Source organism: Perissodus microlepis, chromosome 7 (genome assembly GCF_051167445.1).
Source record: "Perissodus microlepis isolate ML-2025 ecotype Zambia chromosome 7, ASM5116744v1, whole genome shotgun sequence".
NCBI lineage: Eukaryota > Metazoa > Chordata > Actinopteri > Cichliformes > Cichlidae > Perissodus > Perissodus microlepis.
Window position 1 is genome coordinate 53227790 of NC_140467.1, and position 25090 is coordinate 53252879.

The 25090-nt window shown below is 37.3% G+C and overlaps 2 protein-coding genes across 3 annotated transcripts; one reads left to right on the forward strand and one right to left on the reverse strand.

Annotated features, from left to right (window-relative positions):
* On the reverse strand, positions 1 to 3299 carry tmed2 (transmembrane p24 trafficking protein 2). The gene is made up of 4 exons (XM_084935935.1): positions 2929 to 3299; positions 2211 to 2403; positions 1583 to 1690; positions 1 to 1493 (listed from the first exon to the last, which is right to left on the reverse strand). The coding sequence occupies exons 1-4, from the start codon at positions 3106 to 3108 to the stop codon at positions 1369 to 1371; spliced, it is 606 nt and encodes a 201-aa protein (XP_084792061.1). The 5' UTR covers positions 3109 to 3299; the 3' UTR covers positions 1 to 1368.
* Positions 3300 to 6160: 2861 nt separating this feature from the next.
* On the forward strand, positions 6161 to 24157 carry ptpn11a (protein tyrosine phosphatase non-receptor type 11a). Of its 2 annotated transcripts, none has more exons than XM_084935936.1 (16): positions 6161 to 6568; positions 8020 to 8142; positions 11435 to 11629; positions 12002 to 12194; positions 12891 to 13010; positions 13152 to 13265; positions 14406 to 14502; positions 14594 to 14691; positions 14881 to 15042; positions 16648 to 16779; positions 16986 to 17140; positions 17219 to 17286; positions 18726 to 18877; positions 18956 to 19074; positions 19161 to 19267; positions 20836 to 24157. In XM_084935936.1, the coding sequence occupies exons 1-15, from the start codon at positions 6555 to 6557 to the stop codon at positions 19228 to 19230; spliced, it is 1812 nt and encodes a 603-aa protein (XP_084792062.1). In that variant the 5' UTR covers positions 6161 to 6554; the 3' UTR covers positions 19231 to 19267; positions 20836 to 24157. The 2 variants fall into 2 exon arrangements, with proteins under 2 accessions (XP_084792062.1, XP_084792063.1); XM_084935937.1 differs by having other exon boundaries at positions 14594 to 14673.
* The last annotated feature ends 933 nt before the right edge of the window (positions 24158 to 25090 follow it).

A 25090-nucleotide genomic window follows, 5' to 3' on the forward strand; every position in this document is an offset into this window, starting at 1 on the left:
TAATTGTACAGAATTTTGGCTTTATTATGAAACCTGGGGCATTTTTTTTTTTTATAGACCACACTTCCACATTTGTAAAGATCCATTTAGCTGATTTCGTTGCACTCACAAAAAGGAGAGACTGTGTACAGAGCAACTTTCCTGCCTGAGCTCACCATAAATTCTTTGAAATACAAATCTGGAGCATATCTGGTGCATGCACCATTTATGGTGTGGCTAAATGGAAACATCTAAAGCCTTGGACGTATATACTTGGAAGAAAGACCTCATCCAAACAGCTGTCACAAGCAATGCTCAAGGGGGGGGGGGGGGGGGGGGAAATTAACAGTTCAAATTTTATACATATAATTTAAAATCCCCAACCCTAACAAAAATAACTATAGAAGCAACTAAAGAACACAGCAGTCAAGTGTTAAACCCCCTACCTACCCAACCCACCCAAATCAACATGTAACATGGATTTCAGTATTCCTCTATACTTTGAGAGGCACCCCAAATAGTTCAGTTAAAATTCAACCCTGCCTCTGCTTTTTATGATCTTACAGCCAGGCCAAACTTTTTAAAATCCAAGAGTTTGAAAATCATAAATGTTAGTTTATGGCAAACAAAAGACTTCCCTGTTGAATTCTATTTCTGAACTATGTGGGGAGTGAGCCACACAATTTCCCCTGGAAAAGATGTCCACCCACCTGTGCCACAAATCGCTATGAATCAATAGACAGTGTTAGAAGCTGTATAGTTTCCCTTAAAGACCAGCTGCAATGTAAATTTTTTCAGATAGCTAGACAAGTTCGTCGGGAGTGCAATTTGTGGTTTTTGAGAATTAACACATTGGCAGTATCTGCCAGTCTGACTTGGCTTTGACACCTGAAATCAAACTTTTCCTATCTCAGACACTAAACTAATGCAATGATGTTTTCAGATGTGCCATTTTTATCATTTCAAAACGGTTCCCATTTCAAACTTAATATAGGCAACATTCCACTCTGACGCCACACATACCTGTCCATTCATGTGCAATTTTAAGTCTTTCATTTGACTGCGGACACTGAGCCTTACAGTCATTTGCACACGAAACAACTGTACTAACTGTAATTAAACAGATCTGTTAAAAAGAAAAACTAAAAAACTGAAATTTATCCCACAATCTTTTGGCCATTCGTTCCAAACATAAATTACATTTATAAAGAAGAAACCAAACAGGTAACAAGAGAACAAAACCTCTGAGATCCAATCACATGTAGGCTTTACTCAAAACTGCCACTCTCATTTCCACAGCGTAAATAACTGTCTTGGTGTTGGAGGGGAAAAACAAAACAAAACAAAAAAGTACAGTGGAGGACACAGAGGAGTATCATTTGAATAGCACTACACCACTCGCCGCACTTCGAAAAATCGCTTCAGGTAGTAAATCTGTCCGAGTGTCATTGCCACCAGAACCAGAGCTTCAAAGAATGACCACAGGACCACTCTGCTGTTTGTGTTGTCATTGACTGGATGGAGAAGAAGAGGAGAACAATTATAAAGATTTATTTACACTTATGATTACAATGGTTACTGGACTTAATGTAAAAGCTCTTACTTGCTCTGTGTATCCTCTCACGGACCTCCATGTACTCCTGCTCGTGCTTCACGGCTGTCATGGCAACTGCCAGCTCGTTGATCATCTCCTCCAGCTTGTTTTGGTGGGCTGAAACAAGAGAAAAGTGACTTGTCAGTGATGAGTCACAACACAGTGGTAAAGAACCCTGCTACCCCCATTTGAAAAAGAAACCCCCCAAACAAACAACAACAAAAACATGCAAGATGTGCATATCCTTTTCACACCTGTGATGCATGTATCTGCCAGTGCTGTCCCATTATCAGAGACATTTATACTTCATACATGTTCTCAACATGTGCAACAAGTCAAATCATTCGCAAACATCACCACGTCTGTCTTATGTATGCTTAATTAGTTTTTACTACAGAAGCAACTCTGGTTAGAGAAGACTGCAGTGCATCACAAGCTCAAAAATGTATTTCACAACAGTAGTTTAGTCAAAGCCTGCTGTGCCCTACCATCCCAGCTGTCACCACCTACGAAGAGGGAAACAGTGAATCCACATAATAAAGTCAAAAAATAAGAAATTAATAAAAGGAATAATCATTTTAAAAGCAACGGGAATAAAAAGAGTTGCGGTTAAACTACATAAATCCCCACTGTGTACCTTCTGTCTCCATATCCTGGCCTTTGGGAGCCTCTCCGATATCAATGGTGAACATGACAATCTTGGGTGTCATGGTTGACATCTTGTTGCTGAAGCAGAACTTGTAGGTTCCATCCATGTGCGCTGCCACCGAGTATTTCCCACTGGACTCTCTGTCCCCTTTGTAAATTTGCTTACCGTCAGGTCCTGTTATCTGGAGATAGAAGAATTTCTGAATAACTGACATTGCTGCATGACTGGAGAATAACATGACGGGCATGATGTGCTTTAGGAAACATATGGCAGAAACTAAGTCAGACTGTCTGCAGAAATAGCTAGATTTTCTGCTTAAAACTAGCGAAAATAAACAAATCCTACAACGTCTACAGCGCATTAACTATTCAATAATCAATAATCGTATTAGCTACATAATTAGCAACTTAGAAACAATGCTAATGCTGCACTTCCTATATCATAATGGGTAATTTAATCATCATTATGGAGCAGCTCTTAGCAGGAAACTAAAAATGCAACTCTGTAAGATGTGAATTCTAACGTTTTCCATTCAACTGTATGTTAAATCCTTTACACCTGCTTTGCATCCAACTAGTTTTACCTGACGGTACCGGCTAATAGCTAGCATTAGCACAGGCCTTGTGTTGCATTGCATTTTATGATTTACAAGTACATCCTGCCTCGCGTTAGGTGACTCTTTTGCTATCCGAATGAAACATCTCACCTCGACGTCGATGTCCAGGAAGCCTCCTTCGGCCACTTCAAACATGAGGCCCATCTTGGTGCCGGAGTTGACCCGCTCGTAGAAGCACTCCTCGGCATGGGCGTCTATGCTAACGAAGTAGCCAGAAGCAGTGGCAGACAGGACGGCCAGCAAGACAACTAGCTCCGACAAGGTAAACATGTTTCAGTGGTTGTGTGGAAAGCGTAAAAATAAATCTGACGGTATAAAAAATTTCCTCGCTACTGTATATCCAGTTTGTGTGAGTGGACTGTTGCAGGAGAGGAGCCGCAACAAACTCGGCTACTCTGTGCTGCTCTCAGACTGCCACGTACGGGCTTACTGCACGGGTACCTGCGAGGGCCAAACCTCCGAGGATACGTGACACACACTGAAAAGGAAGTGAAAGGCAACTTTTCGTTTTCTCATTTGTTATTGGAAGAAGTCCCTTAAGTCTATGTAAACTTGCCAAAGTCAACCCCGTAAAGACTCCTTATGTGCAACGCGAATACTTAAAGAGTCATGTTCTTTAGTTTACTATAATTTGTGTTTTTACTCTGAATGTAAATACTTTTATTTATTGATTTATAAAAAAATCAAATCAAACGAACATAAGTGAAAATGCACTAATTTAATGAGTAAAATACATATGTTTATACAAATATATAATAAGAATATAATAACAAAATATCCTAAACAACAGCACCAAGTCATCTAAGTAATAGTACATGATTATGAAAACAATAGATATCAGTTGATAGCATTTTGCAATAACAACAATAATAATGATAATAGTAATTTATTAATGTTGCATAGTAATGTTGCATAGCAGTTCAAAACTCTACTTGAAGATAATACTGCTTGAAGACACAGTGCATCGCTGTAAGACTTTTTTGTAGTGTGGCATGAGTGACAGACTTTAATACTTTTTTGTTAGATTTGTAACTTTATAATATTTTGTATTATTTAATTCAGTTTAGTAAGTTACTGTTCTTACTGTCTTGGAGTGACAGTGACCAAATAATTTCCCCTCAGCTTAATAAAGTATTTTGATTCTTCTCCATTCCTCAGGTTTCCTGTCACTCTACAACATTACATTAAACAGTTTGAACCAAAAGACTGTTTAACACAACCTCCTGGAACACATCTCTCCTAGACATCTCCATGCCTTCACAGGTGTGTCATCTGGATAAACTGGGTTTGCACTCTTCATCGTCTTCATTGCTGCCCTCACTTCCTCCTTATTAATCCTCCACTCTTTGTGATTCACTAACCTTTCTCCATCTGTTTTCCTATCTCCCTCATTTTCTGGTATTATCAGCACCTCAAAGTGCTCCTTCCATCATCTTAACACACCCTCTTCTATTGTTAGCACATTTTCATTTCTATGGTTAACCACTCTAACCTGCAGCATATACTTTCCATTTCAATTTCTCTGTTTAGCCAATCAGCAAAAGTCCTTTTCTCCTTCCTTAATTTCTAGCGTCACTTACAACACACTACAATCCTTTTTCTTTGCCACCTCTCTCGTTGCTGTATTCCTAGCCTTCCTGTCTATTTTCTTCATCTCCTAAATATGTCACTCCTTCTTTACTAACCTCTTCATTTCAATAGTTTCTTGTACTTCATCATTTCACCACCAGGTCTGCTTTACCCGGTTGTGTCCAGAGGATACACCAAACACCAGTGTCAGCACTAAAGCTGTACTTTCCCAGTCATCGGGTAACTCTTTCCTTCCACCCAGAGCATGCCTCAACTTCTTCCTGAACTCTGTGCAACATTCTTCTTTCTTCAACTTCTTTCACTTACTCCTTGCCTCTGCCTTCACTCGCTTCCTCTTCTTAATGTACAAAGGCATCCTACAGACAACCATCTGATGCTGTTTAGCGACATTCTCCTCTGACACCACCTTGCAGTCTCCTATATCTTTCAGATTGCACATTTTGCATAAGATGTGGACCCTCTGTGTGCACCTTCCTCATCTCTTATATGTCACCCTGTGTTCTTCACTCTTCTTAAAGTACATGTTTAGTACAGACATTTTCATCCTTTTTGCAGAATGTACTATTATCTGTCCCTCTGCATTTCTCTAACACCTTACCTACTAAATACCTCTGTTCCCTTTGTCTACATGTCCATAGAATTTTGCACCAATCACAATAATGCCCCCCCCCCCGTGACATTATTGCTTCATCTAACTTACTCAACTTACCCCAGAATTTGTCTTTCTTTTCTAATTGACATCCAGCCTGTGTTGCATGCGCACTGACAACATTCAACATCGACCATTCGATTTCCAGCTTCGGACTCATGTTCCTGCCTGACACTTTTCACCTCCACAACACTGTTCACATACTCTTCCTTACCCCTACTCCACTCCTCTTTCTATCTACACCATGGTAGAGCAGCTTGAATCCACCTCCAATACTCCTGGCCTTGCTTTCCTTCCATCTGGTCTCCTGCATAAACAATATATCTACCACAATATATTTATACTGCCAACTTTAACCCCCAGACTTCTGTCTTTCCTACGCTCTCATTGCCTCATAACACACCCTCCTCCTCTTCTTTTCCTTTGTCTTTGGCCAATATTAGCAGTTTACACCAGCACCCTGTTTGAAAGGTTGAAATCTCATCCATCATGACTTGAATGTTGGCCAAGGTTTTAATGGGTTTGTCCAAATATTTATATTTGTTGGATCAAATATAAATAAAAGGATTTAAAAGCAAGATGCATTTTCACCAGTCTTATGGATGTACTATTTTGGGGAAAAGAGCACAATGCTTCAGTGATAAAGTTACTTACATCACCACTTGACTTTCTCCTAAGTTAGTCTGTTTTATGTGAAATATTTTATATGATTTTGCTTACAAAGCAAATGACAAATATTAGATAGCTCAAAGATTGCAAGTAAATGTTCAAATAGAAAAGAAATTGTTATACTAATTTTATCTGTATTTATTTCTACGCGTTTCTAATAACCCTAGACGCCACAACAAAACATTACGAAAGTTTAATAATATCATTTTTAAAATGGTAGCGCATCTAATTACGTCACAAATAACATATGAAATGTAATTTATCTCCCGTTAGGACTTAGAGCTTCGATTAAGTTTCGCTTTGCCGTGAGTACAGACAGTCAACGAACTGTTCGAGAAGCCTTCGCAGACGTTCTTCGTCGTTTACCGCTTTCGCCGCTGTATCGTAAAAAAAGCTTTTAACGAGCATGCGCTGAGTGAAAGTGATCTGGCTCTTTAATTTATCTGACGCCGTTTACCGGACGGACTGAGATCTGTAGCTTTTATTTAAGCGGGTTAAAGCGACCACGAGAAACGGACGCCCAGGGTGAAACAATCCATTACACCCTCTGTTTTGTCGCAGGTTTGGTGACGTCCAATAATCGACTTGCTGTGAAGTCTCCGGGGCCGAGGCCTAGAGACATTTTTTTTGTAACGGGCGCTATAAAAAAATTGGTGTCGATGCTTAACTACATTTAAGGTGCCCGTTTTGACCGGATGTGAACCAATGAAGCACTTTATACTGTAACTGAAGCTTTAACGGTGGGAAACGTTAGCCAGCTAATTAAAGCTACTGCTAACTGCCAGCGAGGAAGTGAGGAACGAAAAAAATGACATCTCGGAGGTAAGCGGGGGCTGTCTGGAAAACAATGTCTGCTGATAATGCTAGCTGAGTCTGCTAACTTTAAGTGAACTCAGCTGTTTGGATCTTGGTATGTCGGTAGACAGTCAATGAGAGTTCCGACGTTTCTGGAAATAGACAGAAATAGGTGGTGTAGGGCTGCTTCATTTAGCGTTACACCGGCAACTTAAGGCAGTCTCAACTTGTTAAGTAAACAGCGCTGTAACATTTGTACAGAACATACAAAGGTAAGCTGTCCAAAAACTGTAGTTACTAATAGATAAAGTTAAAGTTAACCAACTCTGCTACAGCTGCTGTTAACAGATGCATCTTACTGGATTGATTTGTTATGGTTTGAGCTGCTGTCCAAGTCAAACCAGCTGTATTTACAAATAACTGAACATAAGACACCCCATATTGGTACAAAAATTAACGAGTCATTTTAACGAGAAAACGGGAAAACAGCAGGAGTGCATCAGAAAAACGGAAATGAAGTACTTTGACGTTGTAGATATGTGCAGAGTAGGAAGAAGTCATAGCAGTTTCAACATTTTAAGTAAATTAAATTCCTTAGGTAATAAATGTAACGCATTAAAAAGTCATCGTTAGCGAGTGGAATAAATATATTTCACATAGCTGGTGCACAGAACACAGTCTTCTTGTACAGACGAGAGGCAAAAGATGAAAATAATATTCACAGGGAGGCAGAGGCAGGAGATGACCACAATGGACGCATGAGTGAAACAGGCAGGCAGTCTTTTCGGGGGAGTGCAGGGTGGCAACTTGTAGAAAGAGCGCAGTCAGCCTCTGAATGTCTTTACTGGAATATACAGAGTTGGATAGAGAGGAAGTGAAGAAAGACAGAGACAGTGTGGCTCTTTTATACCTTTGGTTCCAAATGAGTCCCAATGTCAGCAAGCATCCTGTGCAATAATACCAGAAACATTATAAGAGAGACAAGACTCTCAAAGGAATCCTTTATTGAAATCTAGGCAAGAAATTTTTAACAGCAAGGATGGTGATGGGAGTATAACTTCCCCAGTGGCCTTTTGAAATCCTCATTATTGTGTAAGTCATTGACACATTTAAGCTGTTTTAATCAGATTTAACTTTCATGTCCAGCTGACCATTAAAATTAAACTTGAGTGATACTTCAAAATGCCCAGATAAGTGAGTGGAGATGAAACTACACGCTTTTAGAAGAACTTTGATAATACTGTCTCTGAATAGTGGATTGAAAATTGCAAATAATCAAGATTTAAGCAGTTAATTCATAATTTTGAACACCTCTTAGTACTATAACTGACCATCCACTCTGAGTTATGTCATGTTGTTGTTGTGCAGTGTATGGATTTTTGGCAAAAAGTTCACACAATGCACTATATAATGAGTAAAAATTAAATGCATGTACTTAACAGTAAGTCTAAATTGTTATTTTACTTGTCCTCTTTCAGGTGGTTTCACCCCAACATCACAGGTGTGGAGGCTGAAAACCTCCTGCTGACTCGTGGAGTGGACGGGAGCTTTTTAGCCAGACCCAGTAAAAGCAATCCAGGAGACTTCACGCTCTCAGTACGGTAAGTGACATTACACATGTTTGTACAAAGCACCATACTCCAGAGGTGCATCCCTAGTGTACTGTGGGATTGTGAAAACTAAACAGTGTTACTGGAGCAAACATTTGGACATTGAATAATCTGTCTGCTGATCCAATGTGGTTTTTTTTTTTTTTTCCTTTCAATGATCTGGATGCCTTTCTTTGACTTTATAACAGAAGAATTGTTTTGCATTACCCTTTTACAAGTTAGATTAAAATAAAAATAAAACAAAACATTCTTGCTTGTGAAACAAGTAAGGAAACAAGGAACATACAAAGTTGACTGTCAGAGTCAACTTTACAGAGGTTTGCTTTGATATTTTGGCTATCCCTGTGGTGTGCATTAAGAGTTTTAAAAACCATTACAATACAGGAAGCAATGGATGAACTGTGATTGTTCTGCTGTTTTAATAAAATGTGCTTTTGCACTTTATAAATAATTTTTACAAATCAACTTGAGAAAGACTATGAGCTCTGTTAAGGTGATCAAAATAAATTTTGAATGGTTGGACATTTCAGTATTGCCAGCCTTTAGGTTTTTCCTGATTTTTTTTTTTTTTTTTTTTTTTTTTTTTTGTGGCTTGGTCACAGATGCTGAAGGACTTTGAAAAGACAGGAGTTATACAGCATTATCCCTTCGACTGGAAGAGAAAATATAAATGGATTGAATGAGCAACAAATCGTTTAATTTTCACTTTACATATATTATCTCTTTTTATTATCTCTTTCTCTTTATTATCTTTTTTTTTTTTAACTAAAATTTTGCAAGAGTGAAATAATTTACTGGATTCTTCTGTTTTATGATCTGCATAAAGCAAGATTTAAGACACACTTTTTGTAGGACAGTGTAGTTTCACAACAAAATTATCCTACCTACTTTGCTTTCAAATAGAACCACATTCGTTAAGTTGGACTAATCAGTATTTCAGCAGTAACAGTGAGTCAAAAGACTGTGGAACTTGAATTAGGTTTTGATAAATCCACAGAGAATTATCCCTCAGTTCTGCAGGATGTTTTAGTCTATTCAGTATAATTGTCTGTTTTCCACGCTCTGCCCACATCACATTCGTTTCCAGGAGCAGCAGGCAGGTGTTTTGAGCGAACAAGCACAGATAAACCCCTGCAGCACATTAGCTACCCAGCACTAAACTAACAAGCAGTCAAAGTTGGAAACTAGCACATCTACATCTAGCAGCTTAATGGCCAGATGGTTCACTTAGGAGCTGGTGCAGAGCAAGCCTGAGAGTAAATATTAGACTTATATTTATCAGGTGGACACAAACATGACTGGAAAAGAGTAATAGCTTTGCTTGGTGTGTGAAGAGGGAATTGTTTAAGTAATAACATGACACAATATGTCTGTATTAGTTCTTTATGTTCTGTCCCTTGCAGCATAATTGGACTATTAAATTGTTGTCTTTCCTTTACAATTTTGGATGATAGTGAGAAATCCAGTATTATCTGAAGAAGGCAAGACCAGTGTTTGCTGATGCAAAAAACCCAAACAACTTTGTATTTTTCTCTTGAGGCCTGTCAAGTCATAAATTCTATTTCAAGATGAAGTATCATTAAGTCAGTTTGGCTGATGTAGCCAGTGTTATTTTTGAAACAGCCACATATTTCATCTGTACGGTCTCTCATCTTGCACCATATTTACTTCCTATGGAAACAAAACAAATCATGCTTCTCGTGTGGAAACTGACATTTCCACAAGGACGCTAGTTTAAATCAGCGTGTCTTGTCCTTTTTTTTTTTTTTTTTTTTTAAATTTTATTTATTTATTTATTTATTTTAAACTAAGTCACTGACAGTTATTGAGCCGTATATCTGACACAAGTTCTCCTTTTTTCTATTTTCTGTGTTGATGGCAGTCACCTATAATTACTCAACAGTTAGTCTGCTTTGTATCACCAAAAAACATATGCAAATAGAAATGATACCCATGGTGTTAGTGGTGCATGTTACACAGTGTTAAACTGATTATCACTTTGCTAATTTTGTATCATTTCTCGCTCTGCATCAGAAGGGCTGGAACAGAAACAAACCTAAGGGTTGTTTCAGTTCAGTTAATATAATGTCGTGCCTGTAACAGTTTCCTAAAGTTGGTGACAGTATAAAATTTTACGTTCTGTTTGAAAGACGAAAGCTGGAGGCACAGAGTACCTCCATAGAGTAGTTTTCATTATCACCTAATGTCCTGATTGATTGAGATCCAATGAATTACTTCATCTGAAAAATGTCATAAAATCTTGTTTTGTCAGATCAAAAGAACTAATTTTCACAAGTGAGAAATACTGTGAACATCTTAATCTTGGGGATTAATCATGGTCAGATTGATTGCCTATAGCTTTCTGTACTTTCATGACGCCATCTCCTCTTAAAGCTGACACTCGCAACACTGTCATTTGTAGGTTCATCCTGTTTGTTATCAAGTTACAGCTTAATGTAACTTCTGTGATTCAAGAGCTAAGAGGCAGTTTATATCCTGTCTGCAACTTTTTGCAAAGTAATCATCTTCTGTTTATACATTATTTTTTAAAATTAAATTAATTCAAATTAAATTAAATGAATTCAATTTCATTTATCTAGTGCCAATTCACAAGAACACCTACCTCATGGCATTTTATATTGTAGGGTGAAAACATCCACCTGCCACGATCATTTGTGAGTGAGGGGAAAGAGAAGAGTGCAGAGGGAGATGGAACAAAAGACACATATGGGAGAAAGATTAAGAGTTTAATAATTAGTAATGATTTGAATGCAGTAGTAGTGAGTGATGAGTAAGGTGCTGAGGCGTCATGGAAGTCCTCCAGCAGCTTGTTGTGGCATAACTCACCATTAGCTCCAGTTATGTTTTCTTTTCACATAACTGGAGCTAATGGTGCTAATTTTTATTTTATTTTTTAACCCTCCCTAACCCTTTCCCCAAAACTGATTATTAAAGCTATTTTTTAAAATAAAATATTCAGTCATATAATTGAAGACAGAAAAGGCAGTGAAGAGTGAAAAACAGACCAGTTTTGTGTGTACAAAAATGGACAGAACACAGTGGTAGAACTAAAATAATTAGAGAAAAACACGCTGAGAAATTCTGTAAATTTTATGACTTATAATATAACTTATAATATGTAACATAATATTTTGGCTGTTTAGCTTGTATCTGAGCTCAAAATATGAGGAAAAAATGGATCATAGGCCAGATGTTCCTACATTTGTAACCTGATGATGATCTTTCATGTGATAGTAACATAAATGTTTGTGCTGTTCTGCAGGCGAAATGGAGCAGTCACCCATATTAAGATCCAGAACACAGGAGATTACTACGACCTTTATGGCGGGGAGAAGTTTGCCACACTTGCAGAGCTGGTGCAGTATTACATGGAACATCATGGACAACTGAAAGAGAAAAACGGTGACGTTATTGAGCTGAAGTATCCACTCAACTGTGCAGATCCCACCTCAGAGAGGTAAGTGTTAATGTTCATGTAATATTTTTTGTGGCAGAAAAGTTCTAAAAAACCCCCAAACAAACTCCAAATGAGTTGTCGATAATTTCTGAACACCTTGTATATTTTGTATATTAAATTTACATAAGACCATTTTGGACACAGGTGTTGTTGTTTTTTTTAAACTATTTGATAACACTATAGTTGCCAGTTCAATTCACACTTAAACAGTAAGTAAGAAATATAAGCTTCAGATTCTAATGTTATGTCTTTTATCTTTGATAAGCTGTGCTTGCTTCAAGTTAACTAAGGCAGATCTTGCAGTTTACATAATATGAGAGCACATTTCTGTTACGTGATATATTCTACTAGCTTCATATTTTCCCATTGCAGATGGTTCCACGGACACCTGTCGGGCAGGGAGGCTGAGAAGTTGCTCACTGAGAAAGGCAAGAATGGCAGTTTCCTGGTGAGGGAGAGCCAGAGCCATCCGGGAGATTTTGTTCTATCGGTCCGTACTGGAGATGACAAAACAGACAGCAGTGACAGTAAACCTAAAGTCACTCATGTCATGATCCGCTGCCAGGTAAGATCCAGATTTTGTACACACTCCATGTGTTTTCCACACCTAAACTCTGCCTCTTAGTTTGTCTGAATTCTGTGCACCATGTAGCATGCAGGTATACCAGCAGCCACCCAAGTATATTTAGAAATTTAGTTTAACCTTTTCCATCTTTCCAAGGGTAGCAGATTTATTAGTTGACTTTTTTTTTTTTTTTTTTTTTTTTAAAAGCCTTGCTAGCCCTGGCCCTTAATTATTCTTAACTTTTGGCTGGTTAACAGGCCAGACTGGTGTTGTGGCATTACTCAGTATTACTTAGTTGCCTCTTCAAATTCATGACATGGATTACCTAGATTTTTTCTTTTTTTAATGAAAATTTCAAGTTCAGAAGCAGAGTGCTTTCTTAGAAAATACTTTTTAATAATACCCAGTGGTATAGCTGCTGCTACTCAAGGTGGATAAGCTAGAAGTTGTGTTGCAGTCACTCATTTTCTATAATATAGAGTTTTTGCACATTACTGAAAGCAACAACATCTCAGTATTTTAAGACAAGATATTCAGTCAATTAACATACCTTGTAAAATTTCATCTAGGTCTTGAGGACTGTATACATAGATATGAATTGGTTGTATACAAAAGACATCTGTATCTTGATTCTGGTAACATAAGGCCAGTCTGTTTTTAATTATATTGCTGATGTACCTGTGTCCTTTTGCTCAGCATGACCTGAAGTATGATGTGGGTGGAGGGGAGAAGTTTGACTCCCTCACAGACTTGGTAGAGCACTACAAGAAGAACCCTATGGTTGAAACTCTGGGCACTGTGCTTCAGCTTAAACAGGTTTGACCCATCTCCTGTAGCCATGTGTTCCCAAGCATTTGTGCCTATATAACCTGCCTCAGAATCTGTTCAGTTGTAAAGGAAGAGAAACATTGGAAACATTCCCTGATTTGTTTCTCTTCTGACTCTTGGTCTTTGCAGCCTCTGAACACTACCCGTATTAACGCAGCAGAGATTGAGAGTCGAGTTAGGGAGCTTAGCAAACTAGCGGAGGCAACAGACAAGGTCAAACAGGGATTCTGGGAAGAATTTGAGGTGAGTGGTCCTACGTTTGTGTTAATTTTTATTATTCGTGTACTTTTGTATTATCGACATCTTTAAAAATAAAAGTAAATAGTCATAACTTTATTACACAAGAAAAACAACACATGGATGTGAAGTGAACTGCCTCCTGTTGCTCATGCTTTCATGCATATCTATTTTATGTGCAGACAGTTTAAAATATGGACATAGCTTCTGTAGCATTTTTATGCCATTGTGAAGCCTCATACTTACATAGACATGGAGTTATAGTGAATGAAGTGAAAGACTTCATTATTTGTCTGCAAAGATAAATTTATAACCATAAATTAGGTGAAGTTAGTGAAAACCGGGTTCTGTTTACATGATAAATTTTTTTTTGGTGTCACTATAATCACTGAGTAATCATAAGTAATTGTGATCTTAATATTTAACCAAATAATTGTGATAAGGATCACCGTGGAGCCCTAATTATAAAATTGACAGCTGACTAAAATTAATAGTGTTGGACATTAACTGTAAATTAGTGTCATGGATCACAGTAGCCAGTGAAATAATTTAGCAAGCTAGCGAATTAGCTTTTCTACCTACCGTACATGATTTCAGGAGGAATAATGTTAGCAAGAAAATTGCAGTTAGTTGCAACCTCATGCCTGTACTGGCAACATACAGTAATGTAAGCTAATAAAGTAATTTGAAAATGGCAGACTTTGGAATTAGCTGACCTTTTCTACTCAAGATAGTATTTGTTTATATACGATTTCTTGTGATTTGTCTGCATCAGCGATAGTTGTATTCACTAACATTAACCAGAAGAGCGATAGGTTAAGGGTTTGAGTCTTGCTATCTATTGAATTTCCTGTTAATGTTGACAATAATTTTCTCCTGAAGGCCAAATCCTGTGTTCGCAAGGCTTCATTCAACAAATATGCCTAGTGTCGGCTAACTTCAGCTTGCCTGCTAAGGCTAACAAATAACTTGACACCTAACATAATGTGGCATGATTGTTGATGTCAGAGTATTTCAGACACTGCTCATTTACTGGGTTATTTCCCCCAGAAAACCATCTCTGGATAAAGTGTGATTAAAAATTTTAGAAATCTTGGTTGGAAATGGCATTTTAAGATGTGACTCTCCTCTTTTTTTCCTATTCAGACCTTACAGCAACAAGAGTGCAAGTTGCTCTACAGTCGCAAAGAGGGCCAGAGACCAGAGAACAAAAACAAGAACCGATACAAGAACATTCTGCCTTGTAAGAAAATCACTCATTTTTGTCTATAAAAACCCTTCCTCCTGAAGGGATTTTTGAGGCAACTAACTACTGATTTTATTTCCATTTCCAGTCGACCACACACGCGTGGTGCTGAAAGACGGGGACCCAGATGAGCCAGGCTCTGACTATATCAACGCCAATATCATCATGGTAGTATCCACTGTCATGGTAAACTCATGTCATCTTTGGGACACACATTGCACACACTGCGTATGTATGTGATAGTATGTAGATGGCTTCATATGTCAACTTTCACTCACTCCGCTATTCATCAGCCTGTGTGATCAGTCAGTTTGTGTTCTTGTTTGCTGTATTTCTCAGTTGCTGACTGTGTCATGCTTATGTGTGTTTACGCAGCCGGATTTGGACTCAAAGTGTAATCAAGGCACCAAGGTGAAGAAGAGCTACATTGCCACTCAGGGCTGTCTACATAACACCATCAGTGACTTCTGGAGGATGGTTTTTCAGGAGGACTCTCGAGTCATCGTCATGACCACCAAAGAGGTAGAAAGAGGGAAGGTAAGCAAAGCGACTGAGCACGGAACTGCAATTCTACCTTAAAGGTTAAGATACTATTTCAAGATGTGCCGTTTTTGTGTGCTGCTCAAATTCTTAAAATAATGAATCTAAGCAGACAATATAGTTGATTGTCAGGGATAAACACCATTGTTAACAAATTCTAAACTGTTAGGTCATTAAGCTTGAGTTAGTATTTTATTAAATAAAAATAAGTTAATTAGTAATGTTTATTAATTTGTTAACAGTTTGAAACCACCTTTAAAGTTAAAGCACCAAAACTGCATGACAGGTTTATCATGGTTCAAGCTGAAATGCACTGATCACAACTTTAACCCTGCATGTTTAGAAAATATACTTAAAAGTTCCCAGTGTCTTTAAAAAACAAACAAACACCCCCCCCCCCAAAAAAAACAAAACAAAAACAAAGGTAAAGAACTTCTGTGAGACACTATCAACGCTCCTAAATTGACGTGTTTAAGATAAAACAAGATAGATGCCATCCCAAAAGTTGGAAAATCCTTTTACAGCAGCCAAAACGTCATACACAACCCATGAGAAAATATCTTGACAGTAAAACGACTCAATAAATTAAATATAAAATTAGAATATAGAGCACAGTAAACAAAATAAAATAAAGATGCACCAAAGGGAACAACAGAATAGAATGCCATGCAAAAAGTTGAGTATAATACAATTAGAACCACAATAAGAAAAATGTACAAATACAAAAAGGAAAACTACAAAACTTCAAAATTTTATACAAAAGTTCAAAGTAAAGGATATAGTGTGGAAAAAGTAAAAAACAAAACTAACAAAAATAGCTAGTTATCAGGAAGTTGACTATCTTAGCCAATATTAGCAGTAACTTCTAGTATGTGAAATTTCCTTGCACATATGTATGTGTGTATGTATATTTGTTGTAAAATTTCAGTTAATATATTATAGCATTAGTGCAGAAATCCACTGGGACATCAAAACACTTGATTCCTTTAGTTCGTGATTAACCTATTGTTAACTATTAATTAATCAGTCTACAACGGTAAAATGAAAATGTGATAAGGATTCTGTCGGCTTTCCTCAAAAATATTTTGACTCAAATACCCAAATTTACTGTGTATATCTTTTTATGTTTAAGACAGCTTGGACTAGCCTCATGTATAAGTCGGAAATCTCTAGATATACTTTGTCCCAATACAGGAAGGTATGAGAAGGTAACTTTTATATTTAGTGAAGGAAACAATGGTAGTAGATGGATAAAAGAATTGGGGTTTAGAAATGATAAAGTTGTGTAATGTAATACAAATTGTTCATGCTATGTCACTTTGTTTTTATACAAACACATTGTGTCTAAATATTTTAAACTGTAGGTACTACTACTACTGCCGGAGGTTTCTTCCTGTTAAAAGGGAGTTTTTCCTTCCCACTGTCGCCAAAGTGCTTGCTCATAGGGGGTCATATGATTGTTGGGTTTTTCTCTGTATCTATGAAGCGCCTTGAGGCGACTTTTGTTGTGATTTGGCGCTATATAAATAAAATTGAATTGAATTGAATTGAACTACTACTGATGAATATGTAATGTGTAACTATGTGATTGTGTTTCAACAGAGTAAGTGTGTGAAATACTGGCCAGACGTGTCAGCGCTGAAGGAGTATGGGGCTATGCGTGTTCGCAATGTCAGAGAGACGTCTGCACATGACTACATCTTAAGAGAACTTAAACTTTCCAAAGTTGGACAGGTAAGTTGTTTGTTTGTATGAAAATATACTGTGCAAATCTAACATGAGGATTCTTTGAAAAAAATTGTAGTTATCCATCATTGAAGTTCACTGCAATAAATGCCAAAAATTACTAAAGATGACAGATTTAAAATCTGTTCAAATCCCATGAACCCCTTTGATTATGGACTCTTTGTGTTTTTTTTTTTTTTTGGTTTGTTTTTCAGGGCAACACAGAACGTACAGTTTGGCAGTACCACTTTAGGGCCTGGCCAGATCATGGAGTCCCCACTGACCCAGGTGGTGTACTTGACTTCTTAGAAGAGGTCAACCTGAAACAGGAGAGCATATTGGATGCTGGGCCAATAACGGTACATTGCAGGTACCTCAAATTCCACAGTCAGAACACTTTATCATTGATAATGAAAGAGATATGTTTATTCAAAGTCTTGTTTTTAAGTGCAGGGATTGGGCGGACAGGAACCTTTATAGTGATTGACATCCTAATAGATGTGATCAGAGAAAAAGGTGAGTACACATGCACTCTGTGGCCACTGTAGCACCAAGCTCACAATTCTCCATATTTTCTTCTGCATATTTTCTTAGTGTGTAAATGCATTTCTTTTTCTTTCTTTCTTTCTTTCTTTCTTTTTTTTCCAAAATTGATTTTTGTTCCAGGCTGCATACATATTAATGTCTGCTCTGAGTCTGAGCATTTTAAGTGTGAGTGTGAGGACAGATATATATTTAAAAACATGGTGAAATGGTGAAAAATGGTGAAATGATTAAATAACTTTGTATTTAATTCCATGGTACCTGTCCTGCACTGTATCATGAATTTATTTTATCTGTCAACCTTAACCTCTGTCACAGTCAGGGGCTAGGGCTAACACTGATCTAGTCAAAACTTACTTTGGCCTGGGGCCAGTTCTTTCATTGGTTGCTTCTTAATAGCAACTACACAGTTTGTACTTGCATACTTTCCAGTTCCTTGCCAGTACTTGAAACGAACACTCAGCAGTCCAGACGTGTGAGGATGATGTCTTATACACGTCTACATAACTCACTGCTTATCCAAGAAAAAAACACACAGATTACATGTTTTTTTTTTGTTTTGTTTTTAAAATTCTACTAGACTTCAAAAACTTATAAGAGACAACTGATGTTTAGAATAAATAATCTAAGCTTTGTTGCTCCCTTGTCACAAGGGGTTGCCACAGCAGGTAGCTCCTCATATTTGATATTAGCAGAGTTTTATGCAAGTTGAACCTTCCTGATGCAATCCCACAGGGTACGTGTATCTCCCCTTTTGCTTGCCGAGTTGTTTCATTAAAAATATATAATTTGATCATTTCTGGAGAATGTAGTCCAAATGTTTCTGCTCTGGGTTAAAATGCTCTCACTAATGTTAGTTTTTATTGAAAATGGACCGTTATAAACAAGTACAACACATCTGAACATCAGCATATAAAGACGAGTAAACGATTCAGTTCAAAATATACTGACAGCGCTGCAGTGAAAAATTGATTTTCACTAAGACTATCCAGCTATGAAGCCTGAGTATAATTGCAAATAAAATGCTTTGCTTGAAAACAAATAAAACACTCAGCTGATATATGTGACTATCATTCACTGAGAGTTGAAGGCAGGGTTTTTGAAACCAGTGTGCCTGGATGTCATGAGTGCCTGGTCAGCTGATACCTTGAGAGGTGAGGGGACTGTTATGTCTCATATCTTCAAATACGTCGAAGCGCTTTTCCAGGTTCTCTTGAAAAAGTGACCAGCTGTTTGAAGATTACGCTATTACATTGTCATCAACAAAAATGTGCACATTTGGTTTCCCTGACTTATAAACTCTATAAAGAATGGTGTTTGGGACAAGATCTGGACTGCAGTCTGGAGTCTATTTTTGACTATGCAAAATGCATTAAATTTGTTAAATTATTTATTTATTTTTCCTGGTGCAGGAGTGGACTGTGACATTGATGTGCCGAAGACCATACAGATGGTTCGTTCTCAGCGTTCTGGGATGGTGCAGACTGAGGCACAATACAGATTCATCTACATGGCTGTACAGCACTACATAGAAACATTGCAGAGGCGCATAGAAGAAGAGCAGGTACGCAGCAGTTTGTTTTTTATTTTTCACCTCACTTCTACTCACACTTATACCATTCATCTGCTTTCTCCTCCACAGAAAAGTAAGATTAAGGGACGTGAGTACACAAACATTAAGTACTCTTTGTCTGACCTGACTGGAGGAGAGCAGAGCCCTCTGCCTCCTTGCACTCCTATTCCTACTCCCACCTGCACAGAGTAAGTGCCTCTTAAATGACCTGTGGCATTTAAACCCTTGTAAAGAAAGCATTGACAGTTTCTTGTTGATTTGTATTTGTTGTCAGGATGAGGGAGGACAGCTCCAGGGTGTATGAAAATGTGGGGCTGATGCAGCAACAGAAGAGCTTCAGATGAGATTCACCTTTTGATACCAGTGCTCTATCAGCTCCAGGTAAATCCATGAAGAACATACGGAGAGAACTGTCAACATACAGTAGCTTTAAATGAGAGGAAGCTGATCTAAAGAACAAAAATACAACCAGTTCTGCTTGTCAAAGAGAAGGAATTAGAAAAAGACAGTTGTCTACAGTAGGTAAAACAATAAAGGTCAGTCTTTATAGCATTAAATACAGAGTTATTGTTAATTAAGGAGAAAACAACAAAACTAGCTTTGATTAACTTTTACCTTTTTAGATTACCTAAAAAAAAAAAAGAACTATTGCTTTCTAATCTTTTGTAGTTTATATATACCTGAGAAGAAGGTTAAATTTACTGAAGGGAAATTTAAATTATAATAATGGAAAACATTTTTTAAATTATTATTATTATTATTATTATTATTATTATTATTATTATTATTATTATTATTATTATTGTCACTTAATGCATTAAGCACACCTCAAATATCCATGTAACATCTCTGACCATTTCTGCTAAAGACTTATAATCTGTTTCCTTATTTGGAAGATGAAAAGTGCCAGTCTTTTTTTTTTTTTTTCTTTTCTTTCCTGCATTTTTTCATACCTACTGTTAGTACATTAAATCTCAAGCAATCAAGTTATTAAGTGGGGTCATTTATCTTTCTCATACCTACACTGTTTCTGTTATCTGTACCTAAATGTTCTAATGCCCTTAACTATGTTTTTAAATCATTTTAAGCACAAAGACATCCCACAAGATCTTTATTCCATTTTTAGAAACCTGCACCTTCCTCTGAAAACATAACAACTTGTTCGTCCTCACAGAGATCAGTCCTAGAGATAAAGGCTTTTGGATAACTGGGCTATAGGCTTTGTCAAAATGTTGTTGAAAACTGTAGGTTTGTTCATGGTGTCCCCTGCTGGTCTGTTTTTTCAGTTGTTAAACCACATGTAATTCAGGATATCTCTGAATCGTGTTCTAGTCTGTTAACCAATCACTACTGCATCAAAACTACGACATTACAATTTAATCTTGATGCAGGTTTAATAATCCAGGTAAGAAAATCCCAGAAAATTCATTCACTTTACCTGGAAGGAGTGTTTTCAGTAGGAGAAATTTTTCATCATTCATTCAAGTGACTTTTGTCAGTGGGATTACAATGCAGTGATTAGTGGAAAATTGCAATAGAATTAAAGTATGTAATGTTCAAAACATAAATATTTCCTTGAAGCATAAATGATCCTACACATTTCCTATGAAACAATAACAAGTTGTACATTTTCAATGTTTAAGTGTTCCCTTTCAGTCATTTAAGAGTTAAAATGCAAATAATTAGTTTAACTGACTGATATATCTGACTAGTGAAAAGAAGCAATGTTTAAGCAGTGCCATCCAATGTTTCACCTCAGGATTGTGCTGATATGAAAATGCTACAACTGAAAATTGCCAGTTTGTCACAATGCATGTAAATAATCCTCAGTGCATAAATAACATCTTGCATCCCCCCCCCCCCCCTCCACCCCACCCCTATCTAACACAGACCAGTATTAAATCCAGACAATCAAATTAAATCAAGTTTGTTTGTTTTTTTCTTTTTAGGATCTTGATACCTGACAGTTTTTTCGCCAGCCACACCTTGAAGCCTGAGACTTGACCGTAATGATATGGAACAATGGGGGAAAGAAAACAAGAACATACACTCACACACACACTCACACACACACACACACACACAAGACACGAGGGAGACCAGAAACTGGGGTTCCCCTCCTGTTCTTGCTTATTCTTACGTGAACAATTTCCCTCTAGTTGAATTCTAAACCACTGTGATCGTCAGAAGAGCCTTTGAGAAGCCTAACATGCTAAATCTACTACTAAACCACAGTTTGGGTTTAGGCTTTGTAAATCTCACTGCAAAAAGGGCTGCCAACAGCGAGCACCCTCCTCAGAGGGAAAAGAACCTAACTAATCTTTGCTCATCTCTCATTCTTCTGTGTATTTTTTTTTTTTTTTTTTTTTTAATTAACCAAAGGAAAGTGAAATTGATCATTTGTAGATGGAAGTGAAGAGTTTACTGAAAAAGGCCTGTGCCAAACCCACACATAATTTTATTCACATTTTGCACCTGGTTATACAGTCTTTGGGCTCAACAAAAGTGGGGAAAAACTTCCAGTGGTTTTTACTGTTGATTTGTAACTACACAAATTAATTTTTCTGTGGCAAAAACACCTCAAAGAGAAACAAAAATTCAGGTTCCTGGGAGTGTAATTAACTTCTTTGTCTCCTAGTTCACGAGTTTAGTACGCTTTCATTACGATTAACAGTGTTGGGTAATCATTCCAGAGCTCAAGCCGAATGTCCTTAATGCTGCACTTTGAATTGGCAGCATTAGTTTCAGTTAAGCCTTGATTCATCTGGTGGATTTATGAATCTGGATTTTTGGGAGGAGTTTCCTGAAGGTATGCACTTATGTTGCAAAGTCAGGATGTTGACATATTAGGACTTCAGGGGAGTCTCTGTATGTCAGTTGCAGGCATTGCCATATGCTGATGGCTGCCAAAAAGATGTCTCTCTTTTTTTCCCCCTTTTTTTTGTAAGTGCATTTTCCCTTTTTTTATTATTCTTTTCTTGTTAAGGATAAATGCCTTTATATACCATTGCCTATTTTGAACACCACATGTACTTAAGTTTAAAAGTTTGTTCTAGGAAGTAATCACACATCAGTTTTGGTAGTAGATTAATTGTTATGGTTGTGGTCAGTTGGATTCAGGAGTTTATACACACATTCACACATTTTATAGGAGAGTATTTTGTGGTCTTTCTTTTGTGTGTCAATCAAAGTGAACAGTTTTATTGGAATACTTTGACATTTTGGAGAAAAACAATCATTTACTCCAGATAATACGATGGATCCCACTCTCACATCTGTAAACTATGAAGCTATAGCTAGTAGCTATTTGTTTAGCTCAGTTTTGCTTAGAGACTGAAAACGAGGGAACAGCTATGTTAAGTCTACTTAAAGGTAAATCAATAAAAACAAATATTCGGATTAATAGTATTTGTATACATGTTTAATGACATCACTATTCTAAATTATCTTTAAAGAAACGTACTTCTATCAAATCCATAAAACCATGCTGATTTTAAGTTACACATTGGACTTATGAAAAGTACTTGTGTTACTTTTTCTATATCTGCTAATGTTTGGGTGCTCTTTATTCTCAGATAATAGTAATAGACACCTGGTTCAAATTGACCCGTATTCTTTTTGGTTTGTTCACTTTTATGTAACTTGTGATGTTTATTCTAGAGTCTGCATGGAGCAGCTATCAGGTCCTCCTTAGGCCCAGCCTGGTATATGAAAATTGTATTGTTATCATGTAACTTGCTAATATTTACTATTTGGCATCACATGCAGAATAAAAAAAGGGTTTTTAAAGATGTCATCACTTTTGTAGATATTCACCAATTTGATCTCATAATGGCACTACATGAGTATCCTCAGGGAAACTTGAATGTACCTTGCATTCAAGATTTGCACCAGATTTAATGGCTGTTCATCTGTTAGTTACTGAGATGATTTAAGTCTGGACTAAGGCAGTGGACTGACTGATTGAAATTGCCATCTATAGTGCAGTGCTCGAAGGATGACTAACATCACCATGGTTTTATGAGGAAGCGTATGGTGGAAGCGATTCTTGACTGTGCTTATACAGACTAGCCTTATGCTAAGCTAGGCTAATCACCAGCTTTATATTCAAAGTGCAGATATGAGAGTGGAATCTTATCAGCTAACAGTAAGAATTGAAAATGTATTTTCTTAAATGTCACTGTTTCTTTATCTTCACGATCAGCTTCAATATTAGGATAGTCACTCTTTTCAAACATGTGGCCTCAGTATTTTGTCAAGCATTGTCAGTTTCTGCACATTTGCTTACCATCACTACGCCTTGAGAAACTGCAGTCTTGCGATTGAACTTGCTGTAACAGTGCTGACTCAGAATCTCTCCTTTTGAGAAAAAGGAAGAAGCGGCTTGCCTTGTGAATAGTTCTCCGTAACCACTGATTTTGGACTGAACAGCTTCTTTCTGTGATTTAAAAAAAAAAAAAAAAAAAAAAAAAAATCATGACATCAGTGTTTCCGGGAGCTGCTTCCTCTCATTGGAGGACTCTGCTAATATGTGGCTGCTCCACAGCAAGTGTTCTTTGGAACATCTCCCGTGTAAACGCCATCATCTGACTGAGATCTTCTGTAGTGTGGTGTACTGTATGCAGTTTGTATCGTTGAATGGTTGACTTTGTACCTGCCTAATGTTTTGTGGAATGTGTGCTTACAGTGTTTTTGTGTTGTGTGTGCGCGTGCGTGTGTGCTGTGACAGTGTGGCTGCTGACGGCCATACTTGTTCCAAGTTACATTCTTGGCTTTGTTTTGTTTTTTTTGTTTTTTTTCTCCCTGAGATGATAAAACTGCTTTCCATTTATCATGTAAGCAATTTAGATGCATAGACTCGCCTTCTATGCGTATGCCTATGTGTATGTGATAGCTATTAAAAAGAAACAAAACAACTTAACAGTGCTCTTTAGTTCCACCGCCGTTCAAGAACCCATAACACTTAAATGTGAATACTTTCATCCTTAACATCCTGAACAAAAAAAAAAAGTTAAAAAAAAAAAAAAAGGTGATCGCAATGCAAACAAAATCTATTTTTTAAATTGTACATGAGTTCCAGGTAGAGGAGAATGTACTTAAACATATCTACTTGCCAATAAAATATACTGTATGTATATTCCTACAGCTTTCCTCCTCTGGCATGGGGAGGAACCTCTCACAACGCTTAAAGGTTTATTGTATGACTTTCAATGCAGTTAACCATGTTAACTTCCTTAATTAACAATAAATGGCTGGTAAATGCCTCATTAAGTCATTGTCTGTCTTTTTTTTTTCTTTTTGAGTTGGCCAAGTAAGAAGCAAAAAGGGGAAGCTGCTTTAAAAGTTAAAGTTTGTTTTGTTTCCTGTTTGGACGTTTAATCGTATACTAATGTTGATGTAGAGGTTTTGTCTTGGTGCTGACACTTCTTGTTCACAAGAATAGTGCAGTGCCTGCATAAATGGTTACTTAATCGTCAGCTGGAAATTAAAATATCACAGGGACATCACATGCTGGAACCATAATGGTTTTAGCCTTGAGGATGACACAAACTGTTGCAAATTTATGCTAAGCAACACTAATACAGGTGAATCTGCATAAACATATTAAATTATTTCAAATTGACTTCATGCTGCATTCATCTAGGATTCATACATACATACATACATACATACATACATACATACATACATGCTGCTTGACTTTTTCTGGATCAACGTGGGGGCTCTGGACGCTGGTGCAGACTTTCCTGCATGTTTCTCACACAGCACGCTGTTGTTCTCAGCTTCCTGGTCTTTGCTATTGGTTGTGACCAACTGGGATTCTGGGCTTGTGAGCGCTCATCACCTCATCAACACTCTGGATAGGTTGCTAATCTGGTGCTGGGCTAAGATGTGGCGAGAGACAATTTTGGAGTCATTAGAGAAACTGCAGTTTTTTGTCTAGACTTTCTGCTCCAGAGTTTACTGCTATTTTTTAACATATAAAATTAGTATACATAACTGCACTGTTTACCAAATGTGTTGAAATTATGTAATCAAGCATGAACATCAATGCCAGCTCCATACTCCAGTTGAAGCATCAAATTTGCTGCTGATAACTCCAGGGTTGGTATTGTGGACAAGACTGTTCTAAACTGAACCAGATTAATTGTGACATGAATGCAACTGCAATGCAAATTAAGTTGTACCTTAGTCATAAAAGCT